This window comes from Geotrypetes seraphini, chromosome 5 (genome assembly GCF_902459505.1).
Source record: "Geotrypetes seraphini chromosome 5, aGeoSer1.1, whole genome shotgun sequence".
NCBI classification, from domain to species: Eukaryota; Metazoa; Chordata; class Amphibia; order Gymnophiona; family Dermophiidae; genus Geotrypetes; species Geotrypetes seraphini.
The window spans coordinates 125069079-125091448 of NC_047088.1; the positions used below are offsets into that span (position 1 = coordinate 125069079).

At 48.6% G+C, this 22370-nt stretch overlaps 1 protein-coding gene across 3 annotated transcripts in view; it reads left to right on the forward strand.

Annotated features, from left to right (window-relative positions):
* Positions 1-22370, forward strand: part of VPS16 (VPS16 core subunit of CORVET and HOPS complexes) — a 1150777-nt gene that overhangs the window by 17617 nt on the left and 1110790 nt on the right. For all 3 annotated transcript variants that reach the window (XM_033944752.1, XM_033944754.1, XM_033944753.1), the window contains exons 2-3: positions 6872-6960; positions 14163-14260. In XM_033944752.1, the coding sequence (XP_033800643.1) occupies positions 6872-6960; positions 14163-14260 (187 nt within the window). The remainder of the gene's footprint in view (positions 1-6871; positions 6961-14162; positions 14261-22370) is intronic.

Sequence of the window (22370 nt, forward strand, 5' to 3'; positions counted from 1 at the left end):
TCATTATTGACGGTTTTAACGTTATATGAGCAGATCAGAACCTTGGTTTTGGGGAGCTCCCTGTGTCTCTCCTTCTCCTGTCTTTTATTCTACAGTTCTTGCATGCTTTGAACAAACTGAACGGGGCAGCAGACTCTTGGAAGGAGGAGGTTCCAAAAGCTGTGATTGAAATCTTTCTGCAGTATGCTCTTGAAAATGGACAGAGTACCCTAAGGTTCAGCATTCTGTCTACTGGAAAATAAGATGGCGGTGGCGGAGCAAGTCACATAGAGAAAGGCTCCTGCTGTGCCAGCGAATTTAAATACTCGCCTTCTTCGAGCGCTATTTTTATTTATTTTCTCGCCTTCTTCCCGCGCTGCCGCTGTTTGTCTACAGCTCCGGCTTCCCGCTGTTCTTGGCCCAGCCGCCGGGAGTAGGGCTCGTGTGTACGCTGAAGCGAACAGCCTGAGGAGCCGCGTGTGCTGGGACTGCGAGGCGCACGTTCCGAATCTGGAGGTAAAATTTCACCGCCGCCTGGGGAGCCGCGAGTACTGGGATTGTGAGACGCACGTACCAAACTGGGAATGGCCACCTAAAGCTTGAGCTCCGCGGGACCCGGCGTTCTTTTTTTGAGAAAAATTGCGCTATTGGCTTGTGGCCAGCCTTCAGAGGTGAGGAGAGCAATTTGGAAGAGCAGCCCACTGAGGTGGAATGCCAGATGATTTACCTGCTCTGGATTTAACAAGTTTTGCGTATCGTGCCCTATGGCAGAAACAACACGTGGATGCCGGATGGTTTGCCTGCTCAGGATTTAATAAATTTGGAAGGCTTAGCGGGTAACCTCTCCAATTTTAAAAATCTCCCACTTTCCTTTGGCTCTGCCTTTTTTTCTGGCTGCTGGTGCGACTGAGGATTCCCTCGGGTGTGGGAGATCACTCCGCCCCTCACCGATGCTATAGCCGCAAAGCCAGTTGGAAGGCTCAGCGGGATACCTCCCCAATCTTAGAAACCTCCCACTTTCCTTTGGCTCTGCCACCTTTCTCTACCTGCTACCGGTGGAATTGAGGATCCCCTCGGGCGTGGGAGAGCACTCCGCCCCCCCACCGACGCTACAAATGCTGAGCCAGTTGGAAGGCTCAGCGGGAAACTTCTCCAATCTTAAAATCTCCCACTTTCCTTTGGCTCTACCATTTTTTTCTACCTGCTTCCAGTGTGACTGAGGATCCCTTCTGGTGTGGGAGAGCACTCCATCCCTCTCTGACACTACAGCCTCTTAACCAGCTGGAAAACTCAGCGGGAAACCCCCCAATTAAAAAAATCTCCCACTTTCCTTTGGCTCTGCCTTTTTTTACTACCGGTTGCCGGTGCAACTGAAGATCCCTTCAGGTGTGGGAGAGCACTCCGCCCCTCACAGACGTTGCAGCCGCTGAGCCAGTTGAAGGCCTAGCGTGAAACCTCTCCAATTCTAAAAATCTCTTTCCTTTGGCTCTGCAATTTCCTTCTACCTGCTGCCTGTGCCTGAGGATCCCATTGGGCGTGGGAGAACACTCCGCCCCTCACCAATGTGGGAGAGAACTCCGCCAGCCTACTCCTCCACAACAATCTCCAAAGAAAAAAAAAGCCACCCCCCAACTCCCCAGAAAATCTCCTACAACCACTCTACCACATACTCCTACCCCACATCTCTCACAATGAAAACTATACTACAAAAACATACACAAGCTTTCCTACTGATTACTTTGCTCCTAACCAATTAGAAGGCGGCAGGAAACAACATCTCCCCAATACCAACTATTTCAAATACTAACAGAACTCGCCACCCAGCTAAACGAATCACAGGGGACAGAAACATAAACTACCAAACCTGCATTCACCACCCCTTCACACCAACAGAGGGTAGAAGACCGACAAACCCCTACAAGACCAAAACACTACCTTACCAAAGATCACTCATCTACCCAAAAACAACTTATAGTGCGCAAACAGATTACACCACACTAATATGTGCCTACTTAAACATCAGGACTATAGTCCCCAAAACAGAACACACAAAAGACTGGATAGAAAATGAAAATCTAGACTGCTTCTTCCTCACAGAAACCTGGCTAACTTCAGAATCAGATTCCAGGATAACAGAAGTCTGCCCGAAGGGATACAATATAACAGATGTCTGCCCGAAGGGATACAAGATAACAGTGGTCTGCAGAGAAAATAAAAGAGGAGGAGGTATTACTATCATAGTCGGAAACACCATAGACCTAAATATACTAGACAAAACATCCACCCCATACATGGATTTACTAGCCTGTCAACTCTCGGGCACCTCACTCAAAGGAGCCATAACCTGCATGCTCTGCTATATAACACCAGGGAAATGGAACACAGCAAAACCAAAATTTGAAGACTTTATATACCAAAACTCACTAACAGCAACATACAACCTAATCGTAGGAGACCTAAACCTCCATCTTGAAGACCGAACCTCAAGACAAGTAGAAACCTTACTATCATACCTCGAAGCCTTAACATACAAGATCCTAGACCCTAAACCCACACATGAGAAAGGTCACCAACTTAACATCGGAGCCTTCATGTCCCAACAGCCTTTTCAATCAGAGATTCAAACCTCAAATGGAAATTGGTACCGTTCCCTCTGGTCAGATCACTACACATATTCCTTCAATATCAATTGGACCAAAAGCAAACCAAAAACAGCTCATGTAAATACGCCGATCCCTCCAAATTCTGGAACAAAACATACGCAGTAATCCAAGACTACAATTCCAAGGACTTCATCTCACAATGGTTCAGTCTAAGAACAGCAACCCTAGATGAGCTAGCCCCAAAACAAACAAAAAACAGAATCTGCAGACGATCAGACAAGTGGTTCGACAACGAACTACTCGTACTCAAAAGACAATGCAGACAACTAGAAAGAAAATGGAGAAAAAGTAATCCAGAGCCCACTAAAACAGCATGGGGAAAACTAAATCAACAATACAAACAAAAACTGAAAGAAAAAAGAAAGACATGCTACTCAAACCAAATAGGAACAGAATCCCAAGAGGAAGAGAATCCCAAGACACAAAAAAACTACAGTGGTACCTTGGTTTACGAGCATAATTCATTTCAGAAGCATGCTCGTAAACCAAAATACTCGTATATCAAAGCGAATTTCCCCATAGGAAATAATGGAAACTCGCCTTGATACGTTCCCACTCCCCGAGGCCAGCGGCGCTGCTCTATCCCCCCCCACGAGAACGGCATTGCTCCCCCCGTGATCCGGCACCCCCCCCACGATCTGGCACCCTCCGCCGCAATCTGAAGACCCCCAGACCTACCTGAACCTGCTTCTTACTGTCATCTCGGCACTGGCATGTCCTGTGCGTTGGTGCCGGTGCCCGAAGATCGGCCTCCTCTTCTTGCTGGGCCTTGAGTATCTGCGCATGCTCAAGGCCTGCGAGTTCACGCTCTCTCCGAGATCTCCGAGAATCTCGGAGAGAGCGTGAACTCGCAGGCCTTGAGCATGCGCAAATGCTCAAGGCCCAGGAAGAAAAGGAGGCCGATCTTCGGGCACCGGCACCAATGCACAGGACATGCCAGTGCCGAGGCCGAGATGACAGTAAGAAGCGGGTTCGGGTGGGTCTGGGGGACTTCAGATTGCGGCGGGGGGGGGGGTGTGCCGGATCGCGGGGAGGGTGCCGGATCGTGGGGGGTGCCGCTCGCAAATCGAGGCATGCTCGGTTTCCGAGCTTCTGATTTTGCGAATGTTTTGCTCGTCTTGCAAAACACTCGCAAACCGGTGCACTCGTAAACCGAGGTACCACTGTATTCCAACTAGAACTCGCAGACACAAAACCCCACCTGACTAAAAACAATACTCCCCCTCCCTCAGCCACCCTTTTAGTGGAATTCTTCAAAAACAAAATCGCAACTACCAGGGCTACATTCACTGGAACCCCTACCCACCTAGAAGAGATCACAATACCCCCCCCCCCACACACACACACACAGAAAAAGAATCAATTGCAGCAGACAGAACCTGGTCCCATTTCTCCACTATATATTGGTCGGACCTAAACAAACTCTACAATAAATACAGTCACGCAGCCTGTGACCTCAACCACTGCCCCCCATACCTGTTAAAAAACCACCAGTATGTTATTCCGTGCCCTCCTTCTACAATGGATACAAACCTTGCTCACAGATGGCCTTTTCCCACAAGACCTCAGCGAAATCATCATCACTCCGATCCTAAAAGACCCCAAAGGAGCAATTGATCAACCCTCCAACTACAGACCCATAGCCTCAATACCACTTTACATCAAGCTAATGGAAGGCCTCGTAGCTAAACTCCTAACCGTATACCTAGAAAACTAAAACCTACTCAACCTTACACAGTCTGGTTTCAGAACCAATTACAGCACTGAGACACACTACTAGGATCCCTCATGGACACAGCTAAACAACACCTCAACACAGGCAAAAAAAATGCTAATTATTCAACTAGATCTGATTGCAGCCTTTGACCTGGTTAACCATGACATTCTACTACAAATATTAGACTCAATAGGAATCACAGGCAAGGTACTATCATACTTTAAAGAATTCCTATAATACAGAACTTACAGAGTAAAGACAAACAATGAAAAATCAGAACCATGGTCCAATCCCTGTGGCATACCCCAAGGATCACCTCTATCCCCCACACTCTTCAACCTATACATTGCTTCTCTCGCCACCTGCCTAGACAAACTAGGCCTGACCTTCTACAGCTATGCAGACAACATTGCCATCCTCCTTCCTTTTGACCAACCAGCACCTTCCATGACAGACACGCTGCCCAGAACACTAGAAACAGTAGCAACATGGATGAAAGAACAAAAACAAACTAAATCCTGACAAAACAAAATTCATCCTCCTCGAAAATAGCAAAACCCCAACCATAATAAACCTAGTAATAAACTATCACATACCCCAGGGGTGCCCACACTTTTTTGACTCGCGAGCTACTTTTAAAATGACCAAGTCAAAATGATCTACCAACAATAAAATTAAAAAAAAACACAACACACACTGTGCACATAGAATTGTTAATTATCATTCCTATTCCGGGGTTTTTTCAAAGAGGTCAAAGCAGATGACTCTATGCACCGTCACCTCAGTAACAACCATACAAAAATAGACAAATACCCACCCCCTCCCTTTTTACTAAACCACAATATCATTTTTTAGCGCAGGGAGCTGCACTGAATGCCCAACGCTGCTCTTGACGCTCATAGGCTCCCTGCACTAAAAACCACTATTGCGGTTTAGTAAAAGGGGATCATAGTGTAAAATATAGACAGCAGATATAAATTCAGACACATTTTGATCACTAAATTTAAAATAAAATCATTTTTCCTACCTTGTCTGGTGATTTCATGAGTCTCTGGTTGCACTTTCTTCTTCTGACTGTACATCCAATCTTTCTTTCAGCATGTATGCTTCCTCTCCTTCACACCTCAATCCCTCCCCCAACTTTTTCTTCCTCTCTCCCTGACCTTCCTTTCTTTCTCTCTTCATGCCCCCTTTCTTTTTTTCTGTTTCTCTTCTTTCCTTCTGTCTCCCTGCCTGCCCCCTTTCTTTCTTTCTCCCTGCCCTTCCCCAAGCCACTGCCGCTGCCATCGGAGAACAAGACCCAAACGCCACCAATGGATAACAGGCCCCGCCGCCGCCACAGCCCCATGCTCTCTCTGATTCGGGCTGATCAATCTTCCTCTCCCCGACGTCAATTCTGCCGTCGGAGAGGAAGTTCCGCCCAGCCAGGCAGCGATTGGCTGGCCCGAACTTCCTCTCCGACGGCAGAATTGACGTCGGGGAGAGGAAGATTGATTGGCCCGATAGATCGCCAAGGCAAAGTGAGTCCTGGATGATCGACTCACTTTGCCTTGGCGAGCTACCGGTCGATCGCGATCGACCTATTGGGCACCCCTGACATACCCCATTCAACCCACTCTAAAACTTCTGGGAATGCTGATAGACAGAGGCTGTACCATGCAACCACAAATCAACAAAACAATACAAAAACCATTTGCAGTCATGAGAAACCTAAGACAAGTTCGAAAATTCTTCAACAGAAAACAATTCCAGCTAGTGGTCCAATCCCTAGTCCTTGGTCTACTAGACTACTGCAACATCCTCTATCTCCCTTGCCACGCAACCATGATAAAACAACTACAAACAGTACAAAACACAGCTCCCAATACAAGCAAGATTACTTTTCAAATTCTACTGTCTACTATTCAAAGCCATAAATGGAGACAGCCTAGCCTACTGGAACAACCAACTAATTCAAACCACCACAACCAGACATAGGAGAACCCACGCACCATTTACGCACCCTCCAATCAAAAACGTTAAACGAACAAAAATGTACGATGCCCTCCTAGCCACCCAAGCAGCAAAACTAGACCACCAACTCCCCAATTTAATGATCTCAAGCACAGACTACAAAACCTTCAGAAAAGAAATAAAAACTCTGCTATTCAAAAACTCCATAAAGACAAATTAACACAGCAAGATCCATCTCGGACCCCATTTGCAATCCACTTCACCATTTAGCTCCTCCGAAAATGTCCAGACAACTCCTAATGTACTCCTAAATGTCCTGACAACTCATATGTAATCAGACTTGAACCGCAAGGTAATGGCGGAATAGAAATCACTAATGTAATGTAATATATCAAATCCCAACCCCTTTCCTTGTTTTTGGTGCAAAGCCTATATTTATAAATTATCTGAGGATTTTACATAATCTGACCAGTTTTTAAAATTGTGTTAGCAATGTAGCGTTTTATTGTCTTTTAAGACCTTCCTCCTTGGTATGATTTCCTGTTATATATTCTTGCAGGAAGTTTGATTTATACAGCATGGACTGGAACCTGAAAGAGGATCTGAGGGACTGTCTTATTGCTCCTGGCCCTTATGGAGGTCCTATTGGTATGTACACATGATGTATTGAAATATTTTTAGTAGTTTATATGATCTTTCCCTCCTAGACTAGAGAGTTGCGTGGGGACAGAAATCCAACCCATTCTCAACCGTCCCCGCCAAAGTCCTATCCGTCCCCGTGAGGAATCCCACCTATCCCCACCCGTCCCTGTGAGGAATCCCTCCGTCCCTACCCGTCCCCGTGAGGAAACCCCTCCGTCCCTACCCGTCCCCGCGAGGAATCCCCTCTGTCCCCACCCATCTCTATAAACTACAGAAATAGTTATTTCATTTAATTATGCTACTGAATTAAAGGCTCTGGTAGAAACCCATTTACAAATAAACAAAAAAGACTTTATTAATTTGGAAATATTAATTGGGAAGAATACATACTTTGTAAACGGGTATACTACTTTATCCTAAAGCAAAAAAAAAAAAAGAAATAGAATTTTTTTCCTACCTTTGTTGCCTGGTTTCCGCTTTCCTCATGTTCTCATTCAATTCCTTCCATCCACTATCTCTCTTCTCTCTGCATCTTCCATTTGCTCTGTTACTGTGCCTCCCCCTTTCTCCCCCCTTCCAAATTTGTCTGGCACCCATCTTCTTCCCTCCGCTCCCCCCATAGTCTGGCATCTCTGTCTTCGTCCCTGCCAGCGTCTTCTCCCCACTCTCTCCTCCCCATTTCCTTTCAGCGTCCTCCCCCCATCTTCCCCATTTCCTTTCAGCGTCCTTCTTCCCCCCATCTTCCCCATGTCCTGTCAGCGTTCTTCTCCCCCCTCTGTCTTCCACATGTGCTTTCAGTGTCCTTCTCCCCCTCTGTCTTCCCCATGTGCTTTCAGTGTCCTTCTCCCCCTCTGTCTTCCCCATGTGCTTTCAGTGTCCTTCTCCCCCTCTGTCTTCCCCATGTGCTTTCAGTGTCCTTCTCCCCCTCTGTCTTCCCCATGTGCTTTCAGTGTCCTTCTCCCCCTCTGTCTTCCCCATGTGCTTTCAGTGTCCTTCTCCCCCTCTGTCTTCCCCATGTGCTTTCAGTGTCCTTCTCCCCCTCTGTCTTCCCCATGTGCTTTCAGTGTCCTTCTCCCCCTCTGTCTTCCCCATGTGCTTTCAGTGTCCTTCTCCCCCTCTGTCTTCCCCATGTGCTTTCAGTGTCCTTCTCCCCCTCTGTCTTCCCCATGTGCTTTCAGTGTCCTTCTCCCCCTCTGTCTTCCCCATGTGCTTTCAGTGTCCTTCTCCCCCTCTGTCTTCCCCATGTGCTTTCAGTGTCCTTCTCCCCCTCTGTCTTCCCCATGTGCTTTCAATGTCCTTCTCCCCCTCTGTCTTCCCCGTGTGCTTTCAATGTCCTTCTCCCCCTCTGTCTTCCCCATGTGCTTTCAGTGTCCTTCTCCCCCTCTGTCTTCCCCGTGTGCTTTCAGTGTCCTTCTCCCTCTCTGTCTTCCCCGTGTGCTTTCAGTGTCCTTCTCCCTCTCTGTCTTCCACATGTGCTTTCAGTGTCCTTCTCCCCCTCTGTCTTCCCCATGTGCTTTCAGTGTCCTTCTCCCCCTCTGTCTTCCCCATGTGCTTTCAGTGTCCTTCTCCCCCTCTGTCTTCCCCATGTGCTTTCAGTGTCCTTCTCCCCCTCTGTCTTCCCCATGTGCTTTCAGTGTCCTTCTCCCCCTCTGTCTTCCCCATGTGCTTTCAGTGTCCTTCTCCCCCTCTGTCTTCCCCATGTGCTTTCAGTGTCCTTCTCCCCCTCTGTCTTCCCCATGTGCTTTCAGTGTCCTTCTCCCCCTCTGTCTTCCCCATGTGCTTTCAGTGTCCTTCTCCCCCTCTGTCTTCCCCATGTGCTTTCAGTGTCCTTCTCCCCCTCTGTCTTCCCCATGTGCTTTCAGTGTCCTTCTCCCCCTCTGTCTTCCCCATGTGCTTTCAGTGTCCTTCTCCCCCCTCTGTCTTCCCCATGTGCTTTCAGTGTCCTTCTCCCCCCCTCTGTCTTCCCCATGTGCTTTCAGTGTCCTTCTCCCCCCTCTGTCTTCCCCATGTGCTTTCAGCGTCCTTCTCCGCCCCCCTTCTTCCCCATGGCCTTTCAGCGTCCTCCGCCCCCCATCTTCCCCATGGCCTTTCAGCGTCCTCCCCCCTCCCATCTTCCCCATGGCCTTTCAGCGTCCTTCTCCCCCTCCCGTCTTCCCCATGGCCTTTCAGCGTCCTTCTCCCCCTCCCGTCTTCCCCATGGCCTTTCAGCGTCCTTCTCCCCCTCCCGTCTTCCCCATGGCCTTTCAGCGTCCTTCTCCCCCTCCCGTCTTCCCCATGGCCTTTCAGCGTCCTTCTCCCCCTCCCGTCTTCCCCATGGCCTTTCAGCGTCCTTCTCCCCCTCCCGTCTTCCCCATGGCCTTTCAGTGTCCTTCTCCCCCTCCCGTCTTCCCCATGGCCTTTCAGTGTCCTTCTCCCCCTCCCGTCTTCCCCATGGCCTTTCAGTGTCCTTCTCCCCCCTCTGTCTTCCCCATGTCCTTTCAGTGTCCTTCTCCCCCCTCTGTCTTCCCCATGTGCTTTCAGTGTCCTTCTCCCCCCTCTGTCTTCCCCATGTCCTTTCAGCGTCCTTCTCCGCCCCCCGTCTTCCCCATGTCCTTTCAGCGTCCTTCTCCCCCCTCCGTCTTCCCCATGTGCTTTCAGTGTCCTTCTCCCCCCTCTGTCTTCCCCATGTCCTTTCAGCGTCCTTCTCCGCCCCCCGTCTTCCCCATGTCCTTTCAGCGTCCTTCTCCGCCCCCCGTCTTCCCCATGTCCTTTCAGCGTCCTTCTCCCCCCTCTGTCTTCCCCATGTGCTTTCAGTGTCCTTCTCCCCCCTCTGTCTTCCCCATGTCCTTTCAGCGTCCTTCTCCGCCCCCCGTCTTCCCCATGTCCTTTCAGTGTCCTTCTCCACCCCTTTGTCTTCCCCAGTGCTTTCAGCGTCCTTCTCCCCTCTCAGTTTTACCTTAAGCGTCTTTTCCTCTCCACTCCACTTTCCTCCCTTTCTCCCTCCCTGCCCCTTATCTTTGTGGCGCTTCCCCGCCCGACTGACAACAGAACAGGCTCGGTCCGACAAACCTCTCTGCCCTGTAGCCGCGAATCTAAATTACTTTCTTACAGGAGTTGGAGTATTGAAGCTGCTGTAAGAAAGTAATTTAGATTCGCGGCTACAGGGAGGTTTATCGGACCGGGCCTGTTGTCGGTCGGTCGGTCGGAGGAAGCGCCACAAAGGTAAGGGGACCTGGCTGGCTTTGCAACCCCCCCATGGCTGCACCCGGAGCGGATCGCCCTCCCTGCCCCCCCTTGGTACGCCACCGCCGATCGCAGCATACAGCCGATTGGAACGGAAGTCTTCCCGATGTCAGCGCTGACGTCGGAGGGAGGGAGGGCTTTGCATTAAGCCCTCCCTCCGATGTCAGCGCTGACATCATGGAAGACTTCCGTTCTGAATGGCTGTGTGCTGCGGCAGGACAGGTAGGGAGAAGACGAGCCTCGCATCCAACCCCACAGGAACCCCGCGACCCTAGGATGTGTCCCCAAGGGATCCCCGTGACCCTAGGGGGCGTCCCCACGGGATTCCCGCGACCCGAAGGGATTCCCATCCCTGTTCCCGTGCAGCTCTCTATCCTAGACCAGCTTACCCAGCTCAACAAATGTGTACACTTCTCCCTCCCTATTCGCAGGGGTTAGGGGCAGAGCAAATAGGGAAAAATCACGAATAACTTTTGGTCGGCTCTAATCCACCTCCGGACCTTACCTGGTGGTCTAACGGTGATGCAGGGCAGGAGCGATCTTCCTACACACCTGCCCCGTGCAGAGCCGTGTTGCTGAATTCCCGTGGTCTCATGAGACTACAACAGGAACTCCTTGTTGTAGTCTCGTGAGACCATGGGAACTCACCCCCTCGCCGCCTCTGTTTGCCCCCCTCGCTGCCTCTGATTGCCTCCCTCCAAGTCCTGGGGCTGGGGTTTTTTTTCGATGCCAATGAGCGATTCTCAGGGGGCGGCCAGGGGAAAAAAACACGGATAATCAAAACTGTGAACATCGAAACCGCGACTAGGGAGGGGGAAGTGTAATTTACACATTTGTAAACTATTTGAGATTACAAACTAAATAACTGATCATCCCCTTTATGATAGAAATGTTTAAATACCTACATTGCACCAATGGGGGGCCCCAGTGTTCAATCTCATGGCAACTGTGGTGAACAAGAAGGCTGATAATTTTTACAGTCATTGAGAGGCCAGCAGCGATGGCCTGGATGCTCTGGGGCAGCCCTGGCCCTGGGAGGGTCTTCTTTACGCCTTCCCTCCATGGCTCATGATAGGGCATCAGTTGCATCAAATAGCAGAGCACAGGGGGCCAGTGATCCTGATGGCTACTGATTGGCCAAGGCAGCTGTGGTATGCCAACCTGGTTCAGCTCCGGCGGGGACAAGAGCTGCAGTTGATAGTGAAAGTTTGATAGTGCTACCGAGCATGGTGCGTCAGCCGACAGGAGGATCCTTCTTCCCCCTCGGTTCCTCGGGTGCTGGAGTTTCTGCAGGATGGCCTGAAAAAGGGCTTTGGCTTCCCTAAGGGTTCAGATTGCAGATCTGTCCTGCCTGGGTCCTCTTGCTTTGAAGAGCTCCTTGGTGATTCATCTGGATGTAGTCCATTTTCTAAGGGGCGCGCAGTTCATCTGAGGCCTCCTTTGCGCCTCCTTTGTCTGACATGGAATATGAATCTGGTTCTCCACTCCCTGGTTTGTCCACCTTATGAGCCTTTGGAGCAGGCATCCTTGAAGGATCTCACTATCAAGACAATATTTCTTGTGACTGTCACTTTGGCTTGGAGAGTTTCGGAGCTTCATTGTCTTTCTTGGGATCCTTTCTTGCATATTATGGATGCTGTGGTGTTCTTGCAATATGGTTCCTTCCTTTCTTTTTAAAGTAGTTTCTGTCTTCCAAGTAAATCTGGAAGTCTAACTTCTGGTGTTTGTTCCTTCCGATCAAAGGCCCAGGACTGAGTGCTTCGGTCCCTGGATTTGCGCAGGCTTTTGCTGCGGTATTTGGAGGTTACCAATGAGTTTCATCTCTCAAGACCACCTGTTTCTCCTGCATGCAAGGGCAAACCTGCCTCTAAAGCTACCATTTCGAGATGGATTCGAGCGGCCATTTCTGTGGCTTATGTAGTGGCAGGAAAGAAGTCCCCCCTTTGGGTGTGGGCTCATACAACCAGAGGGGTTGCCTCCTCCTGAGCTGAGTTATCGGCGATGTCTCCGGATGAGATTTGTAGGGCTGCTTTGTGGTCCTCCTTGCACATCTTCACCAAGTTTTACAGGATTGATGTAGCAGCCAAGCAGGATGCCACTTTTGGTGCCTCAGGGTTGGCAGCAAGCTCATCAGTCCCACCCTGCCTGATATTTTCGGGACTGCTCTGGTACATCCTGCTGGTCCTGCAATGAAAGGGGATTGTACAAAAATGAAAGATTAGGTTCTTACCTTTGCTAATCTTCTTTCTTGTAAATTCTCCCTTTATTCCAGAAACCTACCCTATGTTTGTCAGATTCGCTGATTGCCTGCGTTGCGGTAATGGTAAGCTGGATTTGTTTCGGACCAGCCATTATAAGAGTGCCATCTGTCTGGAGCTAGCACTAAATTTGTGTGTGTGTGTTGGGGGGGGTGGGAGAGTGTCACTAGTTTAAGCACCCTTTGCAGCTGTGTCTCCCTATAGTACTGTTTTGTCGTTCAGGTTTCTAATGTTTCTTAACCTGTTTTCATTGTTGCTGTTTTGCATATGTTAATATGAGCAGAATTGATTTGTCTGGCGGGGAGTTCATGTTCGTCCCTCTTTCTTGTTTATTTTCTGTAGATGTTCCTGGCTGCTTTAAGACTGATTGGTGTCCAAGGGGCATGCTCCCGGTTATGTTATTAGAGGGAGGAGTTAAGACCTCAATCATCTGAGGCTTCCTAATAACATAACCGCCAGACAAATCAATTCTGGTGGCAAGGAATGCATAACCCAGTGGTCCCGGAATAAAGGGAGGATTTACGAGAAAGAAGATTAGCAAATGTAAGAACCTAATCTTTCGTTCTCATCCATTCATGATCCAGGCAGCCAGGGAGTCCATATGTAAGAATATGTTGCCTTCTTGTCCTGGGATATATAACAGATGTTATCCTAGGAAAGCAGGCAGATATTCTTATAACCCTCCCACTTCCCATAGTTGGGTTCTTAGCTTTTTGTACTGAATTGATGGTCCTGCGAGCGGATGGGAAGGCACTCATGCATGTATGGTGCAGGTGGTCTTCAAGTTTTAAAGTGACACTGCACTTGTGGACTGTCCGTACCAGGTTCTATGGATGATGTCACCCATATGTAAGAATATCTGCTTTCTATCCTTGGAGAATACCTGTTACAGGTAAGTAACTGCTTTATACCCCATTTTCTGATTAGAGATCCTCTGTGTTCATCCCATGCTTTTTAAAAATTCTATTACTGTTTTCCTCTCCGCCATCTCCCTCGGGAAGGCATTCCAGGCATTAACCACCTTCTCTGTGAAAAATAATTTCCTAATGTTATTCTTAAGTCTCTCATTCCACAACCTCAATTTATGCCCATTTTTCCTTCTCTAGAAAAGATTTATATGACTTATTTAAAAGATTATAAGAGAGAGCAATAGCAATACAGTTAAATTTAATTAATTAATTTTATTTATTTATTCAATTTTCTATACCGTTCTACCAGGAGAGCTCAGAACGTTTTACATGAGTTTATTCAGATACTCAAGCATTTTTCCCTGTTTGTTCTGGCAGGCTCACAATCTGTCTAATGTACCTGAAGCAATGGGGGGATTAAGCGACTTGTCAAGGAACAGTATGCGCCACAGTGAGCACTTGTGAGTAAGAGGGAGGGCAGAAGGGAAGGAGCAAGCCTTGCCTAACCTATAGGCTGGTGACGTTTCTGCCCAGGCATTTGGTGCCCTGGATCAGTGCCAAACCTGGTCTATAGATTAAGCTAGCCCTGAAGCATGTTTAAGTCTAAGGGCCTGTTTTATCAAGGTGCTGTGCAGCAAATGCGTCAAAGCCAATCAATTCCTGTGGGTTTCAGTGCATTTTCTGTGCTATTTGGCTTGGTAAGAGACCCTAAATGTGCTATAACTGCCACTGTTTCCAAAATTTCAGCTTGTACTTCAAAGTTTGATTATTTTCCTAACTTCTACTTTGAATCTCACTTTCCCTCTCTCATCTTTTACAGCCCTGCTTAAGAATTACTCTGCAAAAGGGAAGTCCTCTGGTTTAAGGCCTGTTCTGGAAATTTATACGGCATCAGGGCTTCCTCTCTCCAGCATACCAGTGAGTAATTAGTTAAAAATGTCTTGTAAACATATGAAAGGAACTGGGTCAGTGGGACCAGGCAGGGGATGATTCTTTAATTGGGTATCTGGATTAGCCACTGTGGAAACAGAATACTGGGCTAGATGGACCATTAGTTTTATTCAGTATGGCTATTTTTGTGTTCCAAGCCCGTAACCCAGCCATGGAGCTAATAATGTAAGTGAGCCCGCCTAATTTTCCTGAGTAAATTTGAGTCCTGCCTATGCTCCACCGATGTTTTTACCTATATAATACGCACAGTGGGCTCCATTTATCAAACTGTAGGCTGGCGAGATAAATGCTCCACTGCTCATAGGAAGTGAATGCCTGCCTACAGTGAAAAGCTCAACTGCTTTTTGATAAAAGGAGCCTTTTGTAAGATGAACACTGTTCTTGGATGATCCTACTCTGTTCCTGGACAAGTATGTATTCTATTTCTCGAGATCTCTTATAGGAAACTTCAAATACATATTCTTTGTTGGTCTCTAGACCAGGACAGTTCTTTACTGATGGGTAATAGCTCACTGTGACCAGCAAGTGGAGACTGAGACCAAACTTTGGTTGTAGTATATTAGCTGAGTTTCCCCCTCCCAAACCAGTCTTGCTCAGTCGCCAAGCAGGTGGTAAGCTGGAAAAAATTTAGACTCCCCATGTTAGAGCTGTTGGAATTTGTTTAGGGCTCCTGGTCCCTTTTCTGATGCCGGATGGAGCTAAGACGGGTCCTGTTTGGGGGTCTGTCTGACCTCAGGGGTGTCAAACTTGACAGATCTCGAGTTAGGTCCCTCCCCCCTTCCTCCACCTCCCCAAGTTTTTTGTAGAGGTGCCTCAGCTGGCAGCCTGGCCACCAATATCGGTTAGGACTCTGGCTTAGAGAGCCAGTGGAGTCTGTTCTGGGAAAAAAAACAAATCCTGAGGCTGTGCCAGTCTAAAGGGTTCTATCCCTTTAAATGTACTGTATTTTGCTGTATTTTTGAACTAACTGGCATTTTTATTACAGCTAGGTTGCGTATTGCGCAATGAGCATTTTGCAAGAGAAAAAGTGCTCATTGTGCTCCAGCTGCAAGGCACTCGCTGCCAGCCTGTTTGAGCGGAGCAGGTTGCTGCAAAGGGGAATCCTCATCGGCATCGGGTGCCGGAGGCCAGGGATCCTCTTTGCAAGTCGGCAGCTGACAGTGGGGAAGCCCGGACTTCCCCTGTTGCCCATATGCGAGTTTCCCCAGCCACCGACAGCAGAAAGGATTCCCTTACCGCTGAAGTGGCTGGGGACTTCCTTACAGCTGCTGCCGGCTTGCCTGCTTTAGCGGCTGGGGTGGTTCAGGCCTCATAGTCGCTGCAGCTCTCCGGAGCTCCTTTTTTTGGTGGTTCAGCTCTGTTTTTGGCAGGAAGCACTTCTATCTTTCTGTAGCCTCAGGTGACCTCGCCCATGTAGTGGTGACACAGGGATAGGTTGCTGGGTCCCCTGCTGTGCTAGGGAGTCCCAAGGGACTGCCAGGGGATTTTTCCTCTGTTTTTGGTTTTAGCCCCATGTATGGCTTTTTTGATGTGGCGGATGTCCTGCTTCCGCTCCGGGGGTCTTGGGGAGGGGTTATCCTCTACGGCAGTGTTTCCCAATCTTGTCCTGGAAGACCACCAGCCAGTCGGATTTTTGGAATAACCCTAATGAATATGCATAAGAGAGATTTGCATATAATGGAGGTGAAAGTCATGCATATCTCCTCCATGCATATTCATTAGGGCTATCCTGAAAACCTGACTAGCTGGTGGTCCTCCAGGACAGGGTTGGGAACCACTGCTCTACGGATCGGCCCTACTCAGTACCATTTTTGTTCCCCTCTATTCCTCTCTCGTCTCAGCGCCCGAGGGTGTCTTGGGACGCTGATTTTATCTAAAGGAGCAGACTTCTGTTATTCAGGACAGACCTTTGATAGACCTTCAGGATCCTTTAGGGCAGGGGTGTCCAATGTCGGTCCTCGAGGGCCGCAGTCCAGTCGGGTTTTCAGGATTTCCCCAATGAATATGCATGAGATCTATGTGCATGCACTGCTTTCAATGCATATTCATTAGGGAAATCCTGAAAACCCGACTTGAATGCGGCCCTCGAGGACCGACATTGGACACACCTGCTTTAGGGGGATCGGTGTCCGCTAGCAGCGGTTTTGTGCTTCTGTCTGCTAGAATGGACCCGTCCATTGGGTGTGTTTTTTGGCGGGACGAGCTCCATAAGGGGATTCTTCAGGTGTCAGGTTTGAGGCAGCCGAGAAGAAGCCCCCGCATGTGGTGGACCCCTTGTTTCGGGGGATCCGCTTAGCTTCTTGTTCTTTTTCCTGGTTCTCAGGATTTTCAAGAGTTTGTTCTTGCACAGTATTATTGGTTGCCTGTGGCCCTTTTTAGCTCTGTGCGCTCTATTGCCCGCCAGTTTCCCATCCCGGAGGGGGATTGGGACACCTTCAGGTTGTCTGTTGTGGATGCGGTGCTCTCGGCCGTCACGAAGCAGCCTAATATGCCTGTTAAAAACAGCTCTGCTTTGAGGGACCCTGCAGAGCATAAGTTGGAGTTCCTCCTTTACCAGAATTTTGATGTTTGCTGCCCTGGCGGTCCAGGCGGTGATGTGTGGCGGTCTGGTTGTTCGTGCTTGTTTTCGGTGGACCGAGCATGTCATTGACCGCGAGTCTGATAACTGGGACTTAGTAGAGCAGGAAGTAGCCAAGATTGAGATGGGTGCTTTTTATCTCTTTGATGCCATGTATGTTGCAAACTTTGGCCAAACTTTGGCCAAATCTATGGTTCTCGGGGTGGCTGCTTGTCATATCTTATGACTTCGGGCACAGTTGGTGGACACGACATCCCAGGCTACGCTGCCGAAATTCCCCTTTAGGGGGTCTTTTGTGTTTTGAGATGATTTGGACAAGTTAGTTCAGACCTTAACTGATTCTAAAGTGCCTTGTTTGCCTGTAGACAGAGCTAGGCCACTGGTGCGGGGTGGCACTGCTCGAGGGCGCTTGCATGATTTCTGCCGGCTCCACCCTAGTCGATGGGCCACTTCCTTTCTGGCCTCCCAGTCTCCCTGGAGCCGTTTCTTTCCACATATGCAGTCCTTTTGGGGGGCCCAGTGGGAGCTGGGAATTCTTCCCCCAGTTCACCTGCTGTCCGTCCTGCCCAATGACTCCTTGCCAGCACCCCCTCTGGTTCTGGTGGGCACCTGTCTGCACGAGTTTTATCCAAAGTGGGCAGAGATCACGTCCGATCAATGGGTCCTGGAAGTAATTTGGGACAGTTATGCTCTGGAGTTTGCCCGCTCTCTAGCTTCTCCTTGTCAGGTGGCGTGAAACAAGCAGGCTTTTCACCAGACCCTTCAAAGATTGCTAGGTCTCAAAGCAGTTGTCTCATCCTAGATTTGAAAGGGGTCAACCGGGCTCTCTGAGTTCCATCTTTTCGCATGGAGACGCTAAGGTCTGTAATTCTGGCAATTCAGCTGGAGGAGTATCTGGCTTCTCTCGATCTGATGGAGGCCTACTGGCATTTTTCGATCTGGGTCTCCCATCAGCGGTTCCTTCACTTTGCGATCTTGGGATGGCAGTCAGTTTTGTGTGCTTCCTTTTGGTCTAACCATGGATGTTCACCAAGATTATGGTGGTTGTGGTGGCGGCTTTGCGCAAGGAGGGCATTATCCCAGGACAAGCAGGCAGCCTATTCTCACATATGGGTGATGTCATCATGTTTGTAGAAACTAGAAGTTTTGAGTCAGCCGCACCGCGCATGCGCGAGTGTCTTCCTGCCCAGTGTAGGGCATGTCTCCTCAGTTCTCCGCGGAGCCGAGAAGTCCGCCTTTGACTCTCTGCGTTTAACTTTTTCAACTTCGTGCCTTCTCTCACCGCGGTTTGTGTTATTTTCTTCATGAATTGCTGTACTTTCTTTTATTTCTAGTTAAAAAAAATAATAAATTATTTCTTCCGTTCGGCTGCCGGGGCAGGCCACTCGGCCGCAGCCCAGGAGCTTCAACCTTGCAGCGTCTGTTTTTCCTTCTATGTCCCGGCCAGCGACAGGCTTTAAGAAGTGTAGCCAGTGTCTGCATTCGATTTCTCTCACGGACCCAAACAGCAGGTACCTCAAGTGCCTTGGGCCACAACATCATCCAAAGTTGTGCGAACGCTGTACTGCTCTTCAACTTCGAGCCCTTAAACATCGTCTACTTTCAGTGGAGAAGCTCTTCCAGATGGATTCGACCACTTCTTCGACTCCAAAGCCGACCTCGGTCTCGCCTTCGACCGAGGGCCCTCTTGCCTCCACTGCTTCGACCTCGAGCCTCATCAGACCTTCCTCGTTTGCAGCAGCTCTTTCTTCGACGATGTCTGCTGTATCTTCCCCTGTATCCTCAGGTCAGATAGCCCAGCAGACAGTTCCACCGGTGGTGCTGAAGGTGCCTAAGACTTCTAAGTCGAAGCACATTTCCACTGCTATGGTGGAACCTCCAGCCAAGGCAGGTGATCCGGTTTCAGACGCGGATCCATCCTTGTCGGCTTCTTTCCAGACCATGTTAGAGCAGCAATTTGTTAAGTTCCTCACCAAAATGGGAACGAAGCTAGCTACTCTAATCCAGCCTGGGCATTCTGCAGACTCCCGCGAGGTCGAGCCTCTTCCTATATTTCAGTCTGAGTCTACACACTCGATGCAGGGAGCAGAGTCTCTGCAAGAGTCTGGTCTGGCATCTAAGCACGTGAAGCAAGGAGCAGATTCTTTGCAAGTGCCTCGGCAGGAATCCTCACATTCCATGCAAGGAGTAGAATCTTTGGGAGTGCATCGAGGTTCCTCTATCAAGCCTCTAGAGCAGGGGTGTCCAACGCGTCGATCGCGATCGACCGGTAGCTCAGGAAGGCAACGTGAGTCGATCGCAGAGCCCATCCCGGGCTCTGTGATAGACTCGTGTTGCCGTCCCGATCTACCGGGCCTATCGGCCTTCCTCTCCCCGACGTCAGACGCCGACGCCGGGCATTAGGCTATTTTTGTCATTTCGGGGGGGGGAGGCCTGGTGGCGTGGCGGCAGCAGCAGCAACAACCTAAAAAAGAAATCATCTTGGCCCGGGTCGGTGTCATACTCCGGAACTTCTACCTCTTCCAGCAGCCCTCTCCCTTCTACCTGCTTCCGGCCACACCCCCTGCTCCGCGGCTCTCTTTGGCAACTCAGTAGCAGCAATCGACACAAGCTTCTGACGTCGGGGGCCTACCCTTTGCGAGTCCCGCTTGTTTCAACTTCCTTTTTCCACAAAGGCGGGACTCGTAGAGGGAAGGCCTCGATGTCGGCAGCTTGTCTTGATCACCGCTGTTGACGAGTTGCTTAAGAGAGCTGCGGAGCAGGGGGGTTTTGCCAGGTGCAGGTAGAAGGGAGAGGGCCAGATGCAGGACTTGTGGGTGAGGGAGCAGAAGAGAGAGAGAAAGAGAGAGGGGAGAGAAACAAAAGGAAATATTTCATGCTGGGCCGGAGTGGAGGGAGGGTGGAAAGATTCTGGCTACAGGGTGCATTAACAAAGGAAAAGGGGGGAAAGCTGAAAATGGAGATAGTGACACAAAGAAGAGAAAGAGTAAGCAGGACCTACTGAATAAGGATAGAGATACAGAGGGGACATGAAGAGGAGGTGAAATAGAGACATAGAAGTAATGCTGAAAAAGTGTGTGGGGGGGGGGGAGATAAAGACATTGAAAGGGCAAATGGTGAACATGGGGTAAAGACAAGGACAGAGACAAATGAAGATTCTGAAAAAGTGGTGAGATAGGGATATAGGTGAGATGGACACAAAGAAGGGTGATGCTGGAAAATAGGGGGAATGGTAATTCTGACAGACACAGAAGGGAAATGCTGGATCAAGGAGAGATGGGGCTCAGGCTGGATGGAATGAGGAGAAATGCCTTGTTGGCCCGGAACTTCCTCTCCTACATCAGAATTGACGTCAGGGAGCGGAATGCTGGTCAGCACGACGCTTCTGCAGGGAAAGCTTGGGACGACGGTGGCTTGGGGGCTTTTCCCCGATGGCGGTGGCAGCCTTGGGGGAGGGCACGGAGAAAGAAAGAAAGGGGGCAGACAGGGAGACAGAAAGAAGGGGGAACAGGGAGACAGAAAGAAAAAGTTGGGGGAGAGAATGAGGTTTGGAGGAGAGGAAACATACAGGAGGCTGAAAGAAAGGAAGAAAGATTGGATGCACAATCAGAAGAAGAAAGTGCAACCAGAGACTCATGAAATCACCAAACAGCAAAGGTAGGAAAAATGATTTTATTTTCAATTTAGTGATCAAAATGTGTCGGTTTTGAGAATTTATATCTGCTGTCTATATTTTGCACTATGGCTCCCTTTTACTAAACCGCAATAGCGTTTTTTAGCGCAGGGAGCCTATGAGCATTGAGAGCAGCACGAGGCATTCAGCGTAACTCCCTGTACTAAAACCTACTATTGTGGTTTAGTAAAAAGGGAGGGGGTGTATTTGTCTATTTTTGTATTTTGTTACTGAGGTGACATTGCATAGAGTCATCTGCCGTGACCTCTTTGAAAAAACCCGGAATATGAATAATTAACATCTTCTCTGCCTTTCAGTGTGCTTTGTGTTTTTTTTAAATTTTATTGTTGGTAGATCATTTTGACTTAGTCATTATAAAAGTAGCTCGCAAGCCCATAAAGTGTGGGCACCCCTGCTCTAGAGCTTCGATCCACAGCCTCCAGTTCTATCCATTCTTTGGAGGCATCAGCTGCTTCCCTTTCTGGGGCGAAGTCTCCTCTATTTTCGAGATCTGCTTCCAAGCACCGGTCTCACCGACGATCGAGACCTTCATCGAGGCATCCTTCCAGGCATAGTTCTTCTTCTAAGGAGTGTCCTTCTTCTACTAGACCGCCGACTCCTCATTCGAGGTCTCCACTTCCACACCTCGAGGACTCAGCGGTTTCGATTGCCTCGAGGACTCAGCGGTTTCGATTGCCTCATCCAAGTCTCCCTATTCTTTTGAGGCCTTTTTTTCCAGCTGAAGCTTCATCTTTGACCCAGGCTTTTTTCAAAAATCTAATCACCTCCCGCTCTCTGGTACCCTTGTCCCTCTCTGTCTTCTTAGTTCCTCTCTTATAACCCTTCATTGTACTTCCTCTCTATCTTAACTCTGTAAACCGTACCGAGCTCTACGCTCGCGGAGATGGCGCGGTATACAAACCCAAGGTTTAGTTTAGTTTAATTTAGGCTGCATCGACGACCTCGAGTCCTTCTCGAGGCAAGGCATTACCAGATCAGCTATCTTTCTCTTTTCTTCGTCAGATGGCTGTGGACTTGGACCTTCAATTGGACTCTGGTTCCAAATACTCTAAGGAGTATCTCGAAGTCATGTATCTTCCTCAACCTCCAGCAGAGTCACTTAAGCTTCCTATTCACAAGCTTTAGTCTCAGACTTTTAATAAATGCCTGGAGACTCCTTATGCAATTCCAGCTGTTCCAGGCAACTTAGACTCCAGATATAAAACTCTCCATTGTAAAGGATTTGAGAATTCACAGTTATCTCACTAATCCCTACTTGTGGAGTCTTCCTTGAAAAGATCCCATCCTTCCAAGGTTTATGCTACCGTTCCTCCTGGAAGATAAGGGAAAACTATGGACAAATTTGGACGTCACAGCTATCAAAATGCCATGATGTCCTCTAAAGTCCTCAATTACAATTTCCATTTTGTCAATTATTTTGAGTTCCTCATTGCTCTTTTGCCTAAATTTCTAAGCTATTTAGATACTCAAAAGGACTTTGAATTTCAGGAAGTCATCGCTTCTCTATCACAACTCAGATTACATCTACTTCAGTCTTCTTATTTATTTATTCGATTTTTTTAGCCCGTCCTCCCAAAAGAGCCCAGAACGGGTTACATTGAATATATTGGTGCATTAAAATTATAAGTATATAGGTAAAATTATAAGTAAGATAGGTACTTAGAAATTCCCTTACTGTCCCGAAGGCTCACAATCTAACTAAAGTACCAGGAAAAATGACAATTAGAAGAGTAATAAAGAAAGAAAATAGAGATAGAGGAGAAAAATAAGAAAATAAACATACTAATAAGATTACAATGATCTAA